This window comes from Erithacus rubecula, assembly GCF_903797595.1.
Source record: "Erithacus rubecula genome assembly, chromosome: 4".
In the NCBI taxonomy this organism is placed as follows: Eukaryota; Metazoa; Chordata; class Aves; order Passeriformes; family Muscicapidae; genus Erithacus; species Erithacus rubecula.
In genome coordinates this window covers 48,467,519-48,484,550 of record NC_136686.1, presented here as the reverse complement: position 1 = coordinate 48,484,550, position 17,032 = coordinate 48,467,519, and the positions used below count along the sequence as shown (strand labels likewise).

General features: G+C 41.0%; 2 protein-coding genes across 7 annotated transcripts in view; one reads left to right on the top strand and one right to left on the bottom strand.

The window, feature by feature from the left end:
* Positions 1-4,201: 4,201 nt before the first annotated feature.
* Positions 4,202-16,620, bottom strand: LOC306800864 (uncharacterized protein). 6 transcript variants are annotated; one of them, XR_013773932.1, is made up of 5 exons: positions 15,963-16,620; positions 11,657-11,733; positions 10,897-10,976; positions 7,955-8,060; positions 4,202-4,516 (listed from the first exon to the last, which is right to left on the bottom strand). XR_013773932.1 is itself a non-coding variant. In XM_079303295.1 (3 exons), exons 1-2 carry the CDS (start codon positions 16,488-16,490, stop codon positions 11,692-11,694), a joined length of 570 nt encoding a protein of 189 aa, XP_079159421.1. In that variant the 5' UTR covers positions 16,491-16,620; the 3' UTR covers positions 4,202-4,516; positions 11,657-11,691. The 6 variants fall into 6 exon arrangements, 3 of the variants coding, with proteins under 3 accessions (XP_079159421.1, XP_079159419.1, XP_079159420.1); XR_013773933.1 differs by lacking the exon at positions 4,202-4,516 and adding an exon at positions 12,573-12,686 and having other exon boundaries at positions 5,039-8,060; XR_013773934.1 differs by lacking the exon at positions 4,202-4,516 and having other exon boundaries at positions 5,039-8,060.
* Positions 15,587-17,032, top strand: part of WASL (WASP like actin nucleation promoting factor) — a 48,211-nt gene continuing 46,765 nt past the window's right edge. The window contains 1 exon segment of the mRNA XM_079303291.1: positions 15,587-16,011. Coding sequence (XP_079159417.1) covers positions 15,898-16,011 — 114 coding nt within the window. The 5' untranslated portion in view covers positions 15,587-15,897.

The window sequence follows — 17,032 nt, the reverse complement described above, 5'->3', positions numbered from 1 at the left end:
TGACACTGCATCACCTGGCGAGTGCAGAACTACCCTGAGACAATGACTTGCTTCCTGGGCCGGAGGTGGACTCATGCTTGGTCACCTGTGTTAGGGCTTCTGCATTTCAGAACTGTTGGGCAATAAAGATGCTTGAAAGTATTTCAGTTACTCACACTGCTGCTCCCATCCATGTGAAGGGAAGCAGTTTTGGGTTACACTCTCAAATCAGCCTCACAAGGCTGCTTGAGAGATGTAGGAGGCTATGTGTTTTGACTTTCAGTAGGAATCACTCACACAGCTCATTTGAACGAAAGGTTGATTTTTCCACCCTAAATACAGACTAGGATTTCCATGATAAAACACAATACACTTCTATTCTTAGTAAAGTAAAACATAGTTTCATCATGTGTTGTACTAGTAATGATGCATATGTCAAGTTTGTCCAACATTTTTGCATCAGTACACACTATTGCTGGGGTACTTGAACCCTTAGTAAAAGCAGAGAAACACTCCATGCTATTTTGCTCCCCTGTACTTTTGGGGGTGACCACAGAGGAAGCAGCTACCAAATGAGTGTGAGGGGAAGCAGACAGGGCAAACAACCAGGGAAGAGGATAGAAGACTCCTGGAGAAGGTCAGAGCAAAGGACAGAGGGACCAGTGGGGATGAGCAAAGTGGAGCCAAGCATGGGGAGACACAGCTGCCAAGGGACTACCTCTTTTGCCATTTCTTATTCTTTCAGCATCTGACTTCAAGATAATTTTTACAAAGTGCTGCACAAACCACAGGGTTTTTTTCTTTCTCTTTCAGGTTTTTACCCATATAAGGTGAAAAGAATAATAAACCACGGTTAGTATCCAAAAAGGTCTTCTGAAACAGCTCTAACATGAATATTCTGAATGGGTCAGCCACACACTGGCAGTTCCACTCTTCTTAAATTTTAGTTGTATCTGTGCAGACCACAAATCTACAGTACACTTCCTCAGATATAAAACTTTGAAATTTGCTAAATAATTGTTTTTGTGGTGCTCAGAAATAGAAACTCACTCAGATGGAACATCATGATTTGCTGAAGAGCTGGCAGTGACCATATGCACTAAAAGGCTATTTCTGTCACACAAATTAGCAAATATGTCCCTGAATTCAGGCAGAATGTATCCTAATCTTCTGCAGAGAGCCAGCACAAGGACCATATGTCATTTAAATGTCATTTAAATGCTATTTTAAAGGCCCTAGTAGGACTCCTCCTTCACTCTTTCCATAGGGATTAATTTGGTAAATGTCATTTTTATACTGCTTACAAAGGAAAATTGTAGTTTAACTTGAGGAAGTGGCACCACCTTGTGGGTGAAAATGAAAGTGCATTTTCTTTAGCAAATGAAGTTTCCACTTTTATTTCCCCTCTTTTTTTTTTCTTTTTAGGTTCTCATAATTCTACAGAGCAGCCCTTCCAGTATAAAAAGTAATAATTTCAGAATACTTTAGCACAAAGCTGAGATCTATTATGCAAAAAATGCACAATACCATGCCACACAGATTCCTGACACATTGGCTCATAGAAAGATTTTTGAAAAATTATTTTTAGGTCAGTTCCATAAAATATTAAAAAAAAAAGGTTAGCTAAAACATGTTCATCAAGAAAATAATGCCTAAATTTGCAGTAGTGATGTCTTACTCCAAGAAGTGAGTCAAAACTCTTCAAATCCACATGCAGAAGATTTGTTTACATATTTAAGCCTTTAACTTAAGACTCAATTAAATTATCCAAACTAGATTTAATCATGTGTGGGTTTGCACCTACTCATGAGTTTTCAGGACCAATAGTAAAGTTCCTGCAAGTTTAAAGCTAATAATATAGCTATATAGCAATTTACCTAAACACTGATACCCTTGCCTGCACTATTAGAACTTAACTTTTTTAATACCTGCATTTTTTTCTTTTAAAGTACTAGTCTGAATTGCCAGCAACCTACTATAGCTACTATAAAAATAGGGGGGAAGAAAACTCAAAAAGATGCTGTGGAAGCTGAGTATTACCAGATTGCTTAACTTGCAAACAGCTGTACAGCTGGGAGTAAATTTGTTGTGGTTAAACTTGTTTAAAGTCATGCTCATAGTTACTGTCAGTCACCTTGGTGGGATTTACCTCTCTTTAGATATCCCCAGTGCAAATGTCTATACCTGAACTGGTCACCAAAGCTGGTTTTGAAGTCTCTAGGGAGTAAGAGTTGCTTTTGAGGTGCAGTTCATCTCACCCTGTACCAGATATCAGAAGTAAATCAGCTGACTCATTTATTTTGTTTGGTTATAAAGGGAAAATTATGTGATTAGCAAAGGTGCAAATAACTCCTGCAGTGATCAGCACAGAGTCAAATGAATCCTACCCCTTGTGCCTCATAGAAATAACATTATCAAGATTTTTTGAGCATTGTGGATGATGTTTAATTCAGAACTCCAAATGACTTTAAACACAAAATCTTAAATACCTATTTCAGGAACAACCTCTAAAAATAAAAAACAAATTAATAGCCGTTAAAATAGCTTAATATAGGACTACACATGCTGTGTTAGCAGGTTGGCATTATCCTCTGTGGTGAGCTACAAGGGGAACTATATATCATAGCACCAGTTGCTTTACATTTAGAAGAACTTTCTGTTCATTTTGCCTTTGCTAAGTATATGCAGAAAGTGACATTAACAAAGGTTAATGTGTGAAGTAACAATAAATGCTCTTCTTAATGAAGAGCATTGAAACACTGAAATACAATGGCACCACTTAAAAATCAGGTAGGAAAAGAATATAGAGAAACATACATATAGATATACAGATATATATGTAGAAAGTTGTACAGGCAAATCATAAGTACAATGCTTCCACGAAAACTTACTTAGCAAGACCATAATTACCTGGAAAGTAGGCAACATACATTGGGCAAACCATCCCAATTATTCAACCAATGATAAAGATACCAGAACTGTGCAATAAACATAATTTGGGAAGATAAACTGTGCAATTACACGTCCAGTGTTTAAGGAAATGACAATTCCTAACCACACTAAGCCCTCTAAGAATTAAGGAGTTTGCTAGGCTCCCTGACTCTGTGTTTGTACAGAAGCAATTTGCACAGACCAAAACCATTATGGAAATACTGCCCTAGGCAAGGCAAGAATCCCGTTGACCCTTTGGCCAATTATTGAATTGAAATTCTTTTGATGTTAGGAGTCTGGCTCATCTAAATGCCAGCCACTCCACCCACCTTTTTATCTCCTGCTGCGTCTCTTCAGTAGAAAATGTCACCAAGATTAGAAACTGTTCCTGCACTATCCTGGGCCTGACAGCGAGTGTGATGCCTTTCCCCAAATCTCTGCTCCCCCCACTGGAATCCCATCCTCGCAGAATTAAGACAAGGGCATCATTTCAGTGGAAAATTCTCTGAATAATTAACTTTGCCTCATCAATTTGAACAGAATTTTGAAAGAGTCTGAGAGAACCCAGAGCCAGGTTTGTAATTGCAGAAAGCATTGCCACCATCAGTTAATTGCCATGCCAATTATCATGTTCTCTGTATTTCCCTGATGTGCCTGCACTAGAATGAGCAACACCTTGCAATAGTTTCTCTTTCAGTATTTTTGTTGGAGTAAAGTGAGAGATCATTAGAAACACTGGAAACAAACATATTATTATGAAAGGGAAGCCATCAGAAGATTTATCCAGATTTATTTTCATCAATATTTGTCAATCAAGAAAGATTTTGTTAACATTCTGGTAAAAATATGGCACAAACAAAGCAGAATAATTTGAAATTTCTTCATTTAATATATTTAATACATTTAACAAATCTTAATACTGATGATCAAGTCTCTGTGCCTTCATTGTCTTCAAAGTCTTCTTGCTAACAAACTAAAAAGAGATTTCATAGAACAATAAGTCAGTGGGGGCTGAAAAAAGAATACAAAAGAATTGTGTGCTATGGCTGGTTTTGGGTCTGGAAATATTCCCACATACTTTTTTTTAGTACAAATATCATCTATCTCACTGCAGGTAAGACTAGTCACTGGAGAACCAGTCATGTTTGCAGTGCCTTGGAAGTTTCATACATCTGTTAAACTCAACATGCACCCACTGCAGATCTCTGTGATTCATTGTAAATGTTTAGCATAGGAAGAGATTTACTTTTATAGACCAACAACTTACAAAACGTGCAAACACATCAGCGAGGCATTTGGGTTCAACTTATCGTGCATGACCAGCAGTGATTTTAAAAACCCATGTGAAGAAGCAGAGCTATCCAAAGCTTTCTAATAAAACACATCTTGGAAATCCTGCCTGTCCTAAGGCCCCGGGCTATAAAACCTCATCCAGAGAGTAAAGCCACATTAAAAGTTCAGTTACAGCCTTCACTGCTGCAGAAGTTCCAGTATAAAATGCATTGGAAAGGCCAAATACAAGCGATGCTTTACAAGATTGTTGAAAGCACATGGTTCTTCTCTCATCAGATATTTCCTTTACCCAAATGGACAGGATGGCTCCTTGCTGCAATAGAAGTGCAGAACAAAAAACCCCAGTGATTATATACATACAAATAATACATACATATATACATAAAATACATACATACATATACATGCATGAATGCTGCCATCTCTGCAATACATGGCAATTTTAATGAAACCAACTGTAAACAGCTGTGCTGCTCTCTGGATTGTGGGCTGGCATGAGACATGGAGACCTGTAAAGTGCCTGTTTTGCTGCAGGGAGAGAGGTTACAGCTGGTGGGAAATGACTGCTAATCTTACAGAGTATATTATGGCTGATTAATTTTATGGACTACATTGGTTAATGGATTGTTTTGTTTCCAAATACTTTAAATCTCTGATTGCTGGCTCAGAAGAATGTGTTGAAACACAACTCACTTGTGCAGATTCTTTACTGACTTTTGTTCATTTGCTTGTTCAAAGTTTTGGCATAACTTTAGCTATTCAGTTTTAGCAGGAAAAAACCATAGGTACAGCAAAGCTTTGATGTTTTATTAGCAGCTGGTTTTGAGAAAGAGCAGCTGATCACTAGCAGCAAACAATAATTTGCTTTAAATTAACAAATAATATGTAGAAGTGGATATTGACAAAAATTATTACTTCAAGACAGAAAATGTTAATAGTAACACTCTCGTAACAGTGCAGGGCCTCGCTGAATTTCTCTTTTGGCACTCTTGTCTTCTGAGAAGCACAGTGCTGAGCTGCATGGGGTTTGTGTTCACACATGTAGCTTGCAATCACCTTGCAATGCCCTTCACCAAGAAGCTATTACCAGTGCCAGATCTTAAGTGATCTAGAGGTTAAGAAGAAATAACCTGCACAGCACCATGTGCCTGACCTGATGTCAGAAGAGATTATATTGGGAGTGGTTTTTAAGCTCATGTAGCTGTGTAGACGTTGAGAACTGCTCTGAGAATTGCCACTGCCAAGAGACCGTGTCCAAAAACTACTGTGAGCCCAGCTCAGCAACCAGGGGCAGCTTCACTAAAGGGTGGTCACACACTGGCATTTATGAGTGCTCAGATTCAATCAGAACAGAGATGTTACATATTCCCAAAACACCTGCTGATGATGCCTTCTCTGGTGCTCCAGAAAGCTGCCCAGCATCTTCACATACCCTCTTCTCAGCATTCTTCCCGTGCATGACTACAATATCATCTGTGATCTCTCTGGTTTTCTCCTTCATATGTATGCTCAGCATCCCAAGTGGGATTGGCATTACATTTGCCTATTATTTTAAATACGGGAAACAGTCATTTCCCCTATGCATTTTTTTTTTTTTTTTGTGACAGCAGTGGTGTTTGAAATTTTTATTAATTCTCCAAACATTTATATTTTTCACTTATAAGTTACCCAAAGTTTATAGAGGAAAACTCAAAATTAAGCCAAACTGATAGTTATGGGAGACAAAGTTGATGAAATAAAATAAGTTTAGAGGATGCTTTTTTTCTACATTTTGTACATTCAAAATACAAGCCAGGAAGTACTGTGATAGTATTTTCATTTTACTGAAATACTTGCTTCAAGTGGTGTTTGTGAGAGCAATATCCAGCAATATCCAGCTCTAATGTGATATTGAAAGAAACCCAACAGTTTTTTATTTATATAGCTGTTGCTTTATTCCTGTGGACAAACACCATTTAGATAATTGCTGCTGGATGATGGGCTCTGTACCATTAGATATCCTGCCCTCCTAATGGGATACTACAGGTGTTCCAGCCAGGCAGATCCCAGCCTTATGGCTTCTCATAGCTACATAAACTCTCTACAAGTCAATCTCTCAGATACTGCACCTTAGTGCCCCCGCACCCAGTGAGAGAAATTTATCCCTCAGTGTCTACAGAAGTGTATTGTTTAATAGGACTGCATTTAAATTTCTATAAAGGTTGTCAATCCAATGCTTATGACTCACAGTGGAAAATTCCTCCCAGAGACTTTATTTAATCACTGACTTCTAGATTCAGAGAATGAGCAGTATACTGCAAAGAGAGGTAACAAACTTTTTTTTAAATTAACCAGCAACCAGTTCTGGCTTCAGCTTTATTACTTTTTATTAAATGCAGTGGAGATTGCCTGTTATTGGAAAATGTGAAACAGAATGGAAAAGCTTTTTGACAAGACCCATTACACATATTTTATCATGCATTTTCTATTCAAAGCAATTTCACTGCTGTAGACTAAACAGAGACTTAAATTAAATTTTGGCAGATTTGTTTAGAAGCCACCTTTCTTCAAAAGACTCCCAAATCATTATTAGTTTTAGACAACTTCAGTCAGAAGGATTTTAAATTCCTTCCATAGCAGTGATTTGGTTTATTATTACTTTTCAGATGGCAAGATATCTAAAAGACAAAGATGAACAGAAAAACTAAAGGGATTTTCTGAATTGAGTCCTGTCTTTTGTGTTAAAAGGAATACTGTATAGAATCACTTTGTCTTGAGCGCCAGCTTTAAAGCAGTAAAATAATTTTGTTCCCACTTAATTCTGGATACATGTTGCAAACTGTCCTCAGAATTAGGAATCTATAAATTTCTCTAGAAATGTATCTGTTATAAATTTCTAAACACTTTTCTGGAACTAACATTAACTTTAAAATAATGTATTTCTTCCCTGTTATTCATAGTCCCTCACCACCTGAAAAATGACACTGTTGATTGTTAAGAAATTACATGTGGGAACAGAAATTATATCAAGTCAACAGAAATTATACTATTTATTGATCAGGAAGTATACTATACTTAAACTTTTATATCTTTTCTTTGGTTTTCTGTCATTTTGTTTTGCCATGATACCTCATCTCCTCTTTCCTATTCTCCCAGACACACTGTCAGTCCTCTGAACCTGTTCCAATCTAAATTCACTTCTAGAAAATGGACAGAGAGAATCATACACATTATTCCTGATAAGGTGCTTTAGGGCCTTGCACAATGGCACTAATGCCTCCCTGACTTTAGTGGGAATCTCTCACCAGAAGCCCCAGGGACCTGCATCCACCTTTCCAAGGCCACATTGCCAGGGCAACTTCCAACCACTCTTGGATCTCCCCTTCAGTAATTCTCAATCCAGACACTTAAGCACTGCAGGTTTTACTACTCCATTTCATCTCATTTCTACAATTCATCCTCAAAGCCACTGAGCTCTTTCTGTTTAATATTCTGATCCTCCTCATATCTGAACACAATAAATAATGGATAAAGACAGCTCATACTGCAAAATTAAGCAGAATGCTGGTTATGGGTTGCATCATATTTGAAATAAACTACACATAGTTACAGACTTTGGCAAATGTCCTGTATATTCAAGAACAATATTAAGAATTTAGTGAGTTATTACTTCATTTTTTAAAAATCCAACAATGTAAATATGAATTGATTTTTGTCTTCTCTTTTGAATGTTTAGAGTTTGTGCATTTATTTTAGTCTATCTGTTTTATACCATTCCTTAGACAAACACTGGGTTATTTCAGTGTGAAGGAAGTCTCTGCTTGGCACAGGCCTGGATAATATTCTCCTTTCAGCCTTGACCTTGCACATGGAGAGAGCTGCAGAAAGGAGAAGTATAAATTCAGTGCAACAGTAGAATACACCTAAACCTGCTTTGGAGATTGGAACTACTGGTGCTTTAAGTATTACCATTCATATTTTCCAGATTCTGTACTGCATTAATATATACTCTGAACTTCATATACAGTGTTAGCAAGTTTTCCTCACAGTTTAATTAGACAAAACAATCCTTTTCCAGCCTGAGAACCAAGGACATCATTGCAGCTTCAGGCCCAAAAAGTGTAAACAACACTGAATTGAGGAGAGCAAACTGGGAGGATGAGACCTCATAACCTGAAGCTGTAATTGGACAATTAACCCAAATACGTAAATGGATCAAAATTTATAAAAGTGTGAAAACGTGTGACCTGTTTTGTCCATCTTGAGTGCAGCCTCAGCCAGGCTCTTGTATTGCCCAAGAATTCAGTTATAATTGAACAGAGATTTTGGGTTACTGAACACCACAAAATTTAGAAGACCATTAATATTCCCACAAACTTATGAAACATTTATAACAATAAGAAACCTAGAAAAGCAAGTTAATTTATTTCCTGTTACATGTTGGCAATCTAGATGACATTCACAAGCAAGAGAAAATAATAACTAAAGGCTGCCTCTTCTGCCACTAAATATTTCTCGTGTTTTCTTGTTCTGATCACTCTAACTAGTAGAAATAAAACCACCTATCAAAAATAAGTGCCATAATGTATCTTCATGAGAATAGCATTATATTGCCCGTATATTAAATCCACCTCAGCCTATCACAATGTGTAGGCAGAGTAAAAATAGTATAAAAATCTTATGGAGCCTTATTCCATTCAAATTGAACAAATTACTTTCTACCAGAGTTAAAAATGGCTTAGCTTTTAGGAAGTTTAGTAAAAAATTAAACACCCCCACCTTAAGCAAACACTACAGGCTATGCTTATGGAAAATTATCCTCACGTTAATCAGTTGTACATGCTGACAAACTTGTTCTTTTCTGGTTGCCTAGCTGTCTACCAACCTCCTCTGGCTCCCCGCCATGACCTCTGTGAAAGAGCTGCTATAGCAGTAACAAGTATGTTCTCAGAAAGCCTTATTAGCTGTGCTGTAGGTTTCTAGTTATTGAACAGCAACTCACTGTACTTTAATTATTGTGACAGTATTTTAAATAAAAATGCTGGGTTTCATACTTTAAATAGACACGAGAAAATTCAAGGTCAAGAAGGCTAAGTTAAGACAAAACAGGTCAGCATTACATATTATGCTGTAGCAGCAAACACTACAAAACCAAATCTACATTTCCAAATGGTAGGTCTGAAGCTGTCATACACATATTTATATATGTAATTTTAACACATGTAATGATAGGCTTGAAGAACTATGATATGTACAAATAAAAAAGTTTCACATCTTTGAAAATTTATTTGTCACAAAATATAGAAACGGAACTAAATTTCACTACCTTGGGCTGTAGCACACAGAATCAGTATTTATTAATGGCTGGTTAGTTTTTGGACTGCTGTGGATGTTCTCCAAGTTTAACAGCTCCTCCCCAGATTTGCCACTGAGTTCTTATATGTGTTGAAAAGGCAGCTGGACACCAAAACTGTACAGGGCTTCAATCAATGCTATGCTACACACATACCAACATTTTAGTTATAAAAAGTCAGGTAAGTATGTTCTTATTGGACAACTTCTCCTTCAGGTAGTTAGTGAGCATGAGCAAAGTAGATATCCACATACAGCACTGACATAATTTGTATGTGCCATCCTAACATACCATGGGAAGAGTCCTTAATTGAAAGTAATAATAGGGTAGCAAGGAAAGTGCCAATTAAAATAACTTGTCTGTCTGTGCTAAATTCCAGATATTCCTAAGGTCTTAAGGAAATTTAACTATCTTTACTTACTAGAATGCAATCAAAAACTAAGAAGTACTTTTAGACTTAATTCTCTCAGAAGAGAAACAACTGCACAGACTACAGGTTTTCTTATTGATGGATCATAGGCACTAAGCACCATAGTAGTTTTGAATACAATTAAATTGATAGTTTTCATCCATCTTCTCAAGCCAGTTTTAGCATGTTCGATTTTGTTTTGTTTATATATGTTAAAACTCCTACAGCATACATTTGATTTTTAAAGTATATTCTCTTTCTCCTATATTGCTCTAGTTGGCCTGCAGCTTATGTAAGTAACCTCCCCAAACAAAAAATTCAGGCTGATCAAGATATGCACGTTCTCAATCTTGCTTTATGAAGTGGAGCCATACACCTGAAGGAACACCAATGCATAAAGAATGCTCTCTCTTTTCCCCCTCCCCTCAAATATTTGCATCAACTGGTAAAAGCCTCACAGAAACAAACCAATTAAAGAAGGTATGATGCAACAGAGAAGCCCCAGATCCAGACCCAAAGTGCCCTTTGACAGGATCTCAGTCTTTGGCCTCCTGGAGAGCAGCAGCAGCAGCAGAGCAGGACTGCCAGGATATGGCCAGCTCTGACACACCACAGGGCTGCAGTAAGGATCTGCTGGTGTAAGACCCAGCACAACCTCAGTGGAGAACAAAGGTGTAGCTCATGCCTATTCCTTAAGGTTATTATGTGCAAGATAGAGAATTAAAGAAAAAAGATTTATTTTTTTTTTTAAAGAAGAAGTAAAAGCTATATAAAAGTTATCAAGTCATCCATCAGGATCCAAAAAGCAATTGTTGCTGAGTTGCATTAAATATTTGCCAGTTGCTCATTGACCTGTTGGGAGTAAACTACTGACCTCGAGGCAGATTTTAGAGGGCAAGTATGTACTTTGTTCTTAGCACTTACAGTAAAAATGGATATTGAATGCACTTGCCTGTGCTTCCCTCCTCTCAATAAAGACAAGCCTTCCTCTCAGTAAAGACCCACGCTGATCAGGGTGGGAGGTCAGTCACGCTGCAAATAAGAACTGACATTTCAAAGCCAGAGCAAGATTTTTGTTGTTAAGGAAATGTACTCTAACAACAGATTTGCAAATCACAGTAAGGAAAGAACATGTTTCTCTTTTGCTTTTTTTAACTGGTGAAGTTCTTGAGCTCCATGGTGGCTGACTAATGGCTGAAGGGGGATTTCATTACATTGAATTCAAAAATTGTCAGGAAACTTACAGGAAGGAATAAATATTCCCTTTAATATCTGCAAATAAAACAAGATTAACTTATTTACTCCACTCAAGGTTATTGCTGAAGAATTCAAGAAGTCATATCTTTGCTGAGTTATAAAGGGAATAAAAAGAGTGTTTCAACAAGCCCTGTGCCATACAATTTTCAAGATAAGCTCTAATGCAAGGCTAGATGCTACCTGGGCTGGGAAAGGAAAATGTTTTCCTCTAATTTGCAGAGGAGCTATAGAACTGTTGCACAGCTGCTGCAGGCAATGATCAATAAGTAAGACAAGAGAGAGGACACCTCAAATTCCAGTATGTTTTTGGTCCATCTTCCTCACAGTCTTGAAAAGGAGAGCAATACAGTCTGATGGATGCTTCAGGTTACTAAGGAATTGCTGAGGAGCTCTTGAAAAGAGCTAGACATCCCCATAATTCCAAAGTACAATTCTATATCCAAAGCAAAACCAACCTAATCCTTTGTTGAGTAAACTGAAAAGGCACAAATTACTTTTCTTCAAGCAAGCAGTCTGATGTCAGAAACGAGGGCTAGAAAAGATACAAATGACATATATAATGGGCACTACAGGAAAAGTTCTAGCTGGCACTTAGGACAGGATTCGTGCAAGAAATGAAAGAACTTATTGTACCCCAGCCTTGGTTCTCAGGCTGCAGCCTGCTCACTGTTGCGACGAGGACACTGCTGCACAGCCTGCCCACCAAGGGGGAGGCTGCTTCCTACTGACAGCTTCCACACCCACATGGGATCGGCAGAGGCTTTACTGGCCAATTAAAGCAAAACTTAACCCTCATCTTTGGCAACTTTTGTTGCTATATCATGTAATTCTGTTATTGAAACCTACAGAATACAAATCCAATATAGAGAAAAGAAGACACCATAGGTTTGGTCCTCTTTCTTCTAAATTATGCCTCACCTGAAACAGATAATGCAAAATTTCTGAGAAAAGAAATGCAGTGACTGAAACTGAAATGAACCATTAACAGATGATTCAGTTACTTGAGAGATACCTCTCAGGGCTGCAATTCCTCAACTTTTACAGGCTCAGAACACAGACAGTAAAAGTGAATGAGGCTACTCTCAGTAAAATAACTAATATGCTATTTGACATTGATTGACAACAGTGCAAATCCAATCCTCTTCAATGGGGTCTCTGTTGAGAAAAACGCGATTTACTCAAAAAAGAGAACTTGTGTCTTCACAGCTGCAAACCCACTTCCAGCCACAAAGACAATTCCTCATTTCAGTTACCACAAGCGGTTTTGCAGGGAGCAGACTGGTGTTTTCTACAGGCCCAACCAAAAAGGTTATTGAGGGAAAGGCAGCTTGCTTCACTTTTGTTCGTTCCCAGGCTGCCCTGTTGACATACCCCTCCTGTGTGGTCACAGTAATCATATACTCTCACTCCTGATCTCCCCCAGCCATGCTCTTGTGGTTGCTGCAGCAAAGTCTTTGCACTTGTCCCAGATCCTTCCACTTGTCACTGCAAATAACATGAGATGGAAGAGATGGTAGGAATTTTTTTTCCCCGTGGAAAGGCATATTCTCTGTTACCCTTGCTTGTTCTTTGGTTTAATCAACTGTCACTTCCTTTTATGGAAAACCAGAAAACCAAACCATGACCTAAAACAAGGACTGTGACAAGATCAAGACTTGGGAAATGCAGTGATGCTACTTAGAAAAAAAATTAAACCTTGTATTACTAATTTTTTTCCACTTACACAGTTCAGTCATTAATAAAATCTTTAAAGTATAATTCATAGCACTAGAAAATTAACTTTAGGTACAAAGTTTTCCTCATGTTCTTACTCCATTTCAATTGTAGAATGTTACTTCTGAAATTGTGTGAGTACTTTATACTGTGAAACTCAAAGTATGAACTATTACTGCATAGGTTCACATATAAAGACTAAATTCAATTTCCTGTCAAAGCTAAGTCTGAAAAGGATAATAAAATCTATTTATTAAATAAGTATTTATCATATAGATCGTTAAAATCATGATGCTTACTTATATTGATACACATGATGCAATTTCCAATGTATTTCAGTATCTTGGTGCTAAGAGCTGGTATCCTGAAATGTAAAAATACAAAAGAAGAGCAGCTTCCCAAGCAGCTCTTAGACAGCAGCAATGGGTAACACAATTTGAACCCTAAGGAGCACAGTGAGAAATTCAGAGGACAGCTTCCAATAAACAGCAGTTGCCTTAAGTCAGCAAGAGAACTCCTACATCTTCAAAATACAGACAGGTCACTCTACTTGGTGGCTTTCCTTGGGAGAACTTTGCTTCAAATTGGATGTTTTATGCAGAAACAGGAGTTTTTGCTGAAATTATTGCAAACATATATATAAAAAACAAAAATCTATGTTTCAGTGGATCCCTTGGATGTATCAACAGATATTGGTATTTCCCCTTCCCTTCAGGACTTGATGCTTAACCACGATACAAAAACAGAAACAGCTTTTGAATAATTCATGAAACACAGGGACTGAAAATAGACCTCTTTTCTTCCCTTTCCGGCCTTCCCTTATTAAAAAAAGCAAACAAAATCCCAACAATAGAGCCTGAAGGTTAAAAGGCCCTTAAGAATAATCACCAGCCAGCTGGTCTGAAAAAACAGTATGAAGCAAAATGCATCACCTGTAACAGCCAGGCAGTACGGCAAGATCTACACAGGAACAAACATCCAAAGTTTTTAAAGAGAAAAAATAACCAAGGAATACAAGAGATTAGAAGATGAGGATAGTATGGCATATACCTTGAAGGTATACTACATTTCTTGTTATTTACACCACCAGTGAGGCATGTAAATGTCCCCCAAATGGCTTCAGCTATAATTGATTGGTTTATGAAATAAAATAACCTCGAACAAATCTCAAAAAAAAAAACAAAACCCACCAAAAAAACCCCACAAAATACCATCTTGTAAAGTGCTTCCAAGTGTTTTATCTTTTTACATACATTTGCAATGAAAGAAATGCTGCCAATATTCTATAGCTTAAACATTTCTCATTCCACTAAAATACACACATAACTTACATAGAAAGTGTGTATCTTACAGAAAGTGTGTAAAACTGAAAAACCTAGGATTGCTGAGAAGTACTTTGGAAACATTTGGTTCCTACTGGTTTTCCTTTACAGTAAGACTCAAGTCACTTCTGAGAGACCAGCAGATTGAGGAGTCCTGTATATGCATGCATTTCAAACTATTTTTATGGTGAAAAATTAGGATTTTCTTCCATATTCTCAGTTCCTGACATTTTTGGACACAGTTACAAGTTCTTAAGTACAAGTAGAAGGGCCTGTAAATAGAGAATGGGCTGCCATCTTGTCTCCACCTGATGTTTTGGAAGATACGAAGTCAGTACAGCATCATATAGACTTGCGTTCCCAGGTTTTTCTGCTGTCTTCCCTGGTTTGTTTCCTCTTATATTTCTTCAGTTCTTCTCTATAACGTATAGTAAATTACAGTAGGGGACCTACCACCTTTCACCTAGCACCTTCCACACAGACAATTTATCAGAGGATGAGACACCTTTAGGACTCTTTACCTAAAACCACAGAAAACTAGCAAGGTGCTCACTTTGGTATCTGTTTTACACTTTTGCACGTGAGAAACGTGAACATTTCTTCTGTGCAACTGAAAGCTGAGTACAAGCAGAAGCGCTTTGGGTCTTCAGGTTTTGAAATGCTTGCAACCTTCATCGCAGCTGGTGGCTGACACATGGAAAGAAGCAGGGGGAAGAAAAATCTGGCTGACAAAATGTTGATTGCATACATGATTTCTCAGCAGCAGCTCCCGAAGAGTGTAAAATACCTACTATTCACCTCCGACAGGGACAGGCAGCGTTTGGCCGGGGGAGGTAACACCCCGCCCGGCCTCCCCGCTGGCTGCGCAGTGACACCCCGGGGGGACAACAAGCTTCCTTTCTGCCACAAAACAAGACTTTTGGGTTACAAATTGTTCCACCGACAGCAGGATGCGGATACCCCGCTCAGGCGATGCTGTCGGGCCCCCTCGCGCTCCGGGCTCCCCACGGCCTCAGCCCGGAGCACCGGCGGCACTGCCCCTCAGGGCGCCCCGGCGGTTCCCACGGCTCCGGGACAGCGGCCGCGACCCTACGGCGGCGACCGCCCCTCCTTTTCGTCATTTTCTTGTCTTTCTTCTCGTTCGTGCTCTAATCGCCCTACTCCTCCTCCTCTCGCCCCCGCCGGCCGCCCATGCCCGGCACCGCCCGGCCCGGCAGGTACCGGGGGGCGGGTTCGGAAGGCGACGCCCTCCCCTCTCCCCCGCACGGCGCATGGTCGCGGCGGCCGCGCGCTCGCCGGGCTCCCCCTTGGCTGCCGCGCGCCGTGGTCTCGCCCGCCCCCGCTGCCATGTTGGATCGCGCGGCCGCCGGGGCCGGGCCGGAGTTGGAAGTTTAGGGGCGGGAGCGATCGGGATCGGCCCCGGCGCGGAGCGGCTCCGGCGCGGCTGCACCGCTGCCCGGCACCCCCTTTCCCGGCCGCCCCCCTCCCCGGCACCCTCCCCGCCGCCCCTCTTCTCCTCCCTCCTTGCCCGGCCCCGCCAGGGAGGCTCCGCGATGCGGCTGCTGTGAGGCCCCGGCGGCGGCGGCGGAGGAAGGGGAGGAAGGGGCCGCGGGCGCCATCGGTCGCAGGGCGGCGAGGGCAGCGCCGGGCCGGCCCCGGCCATGAGCGGCACCCCGCAGCAGCAGCCCCCGCGGCGGGTCACCAACGTGGGCTCGCTGCTGCTTACCCCGCAGGAGAACGAGAGCCTCTTCGGCTTCCTCGGCAAGAAATGCGTGGTAAGTTCCGCCCAGGGGGGCGAGGGGACCGGGGCACCCCCGGCCGCCCCATCGGGGCGCGGCGGGTCGGGGCCCGGGGCGGGCGGGGGCGTGTGAGGACAGCCTGGCCGGGCGCTGGGAAGTTGAGGCTGCGGAAGTTTCATCCTGCTCCGCCGCCCCGTCCCGGCGTCGGGAAGGGGGGCGGCCCTCGCAGGCCTCGCTGCCTGCCCGGCTCGCCCGCAGCGCGGGGCGGGGAGCGATGGACGGCGGCGGCCCCTCGGCCGGCGCGCTCCGGCGGGGCTGCCGGCCCTGGGCGCCGGGCCCGGCCTCGCTCCCTTCGAGGCAGCTCGGGCACCGCTGTGGGCGCCGTCCTTCCGCGCCTCGCTGCCCAGCGGCGTGTGGAGCTGCCGGGGGCCGGCGGGGTCCCGCTGCCCTGCGGCCGCGGCAGGGGAAGCGGCCGCCGAGGAGCAGCCGCGGGGCTCGGGGGGTAAAAGTTCCATTGCTGGACGAGGCTGGGACGGCCCCAGGTGCACCAGCGGTACAACAAAGCAGTGTTGGACGAAGTTGTAGGAAGGCTTGTATCAGTGCTAGGCCTGCCTTGGGTTTAGTCTGTACTTTTCTTAACCTAAACTACAGCTTCGTGTATTTCAAATACAACTCAAATACTACATATTTTCCTATTCCCGTATCAGTAATTTCAGTTTCAGAATACCTTCTTGCATGTAACTTAAAACTACTTATATCTATTAAAGCTTCAAAAGATAACCACTTTCATCGGAAAAGAAGCTGCTTTTTAAAAAATCGTGTTTTTCAAAAACTATTCTGGTGCTTGTGTCCAGTACCTAAAATACTGTTAGGCACTTGCTGTAAAGCTGTGGAGGGTGTTTCACGATCTTAAAACTGTGCTTAAAGCAGAATATCCGTGTAGTCATACTGATTCCACATAGCTCTCTGGACTTTGAAATGGTATTGTTGATCAAACTGACTGCTGCGAGGAAAACATAAGATGCAGCAACTGAACAGGAAGTAGAGAATATTTACG

Coding starts and splice junctions, on each gene's coding strand:
- LOC306800864 (XM_079303293.1), bottom strand. CDS start 16,490: ATGGAACTTTTACCCCCCGAGCCCCGCGGCTGCTCCTCGGCGGCCGCT. Junction 4,517..15,962: donor GGCTCTCGTTCTCCTGCGGG/GTAAGCAGCAGC, acceptor CTTCTATTGCAG/CAAGGAGCCATCCTGTCCAT.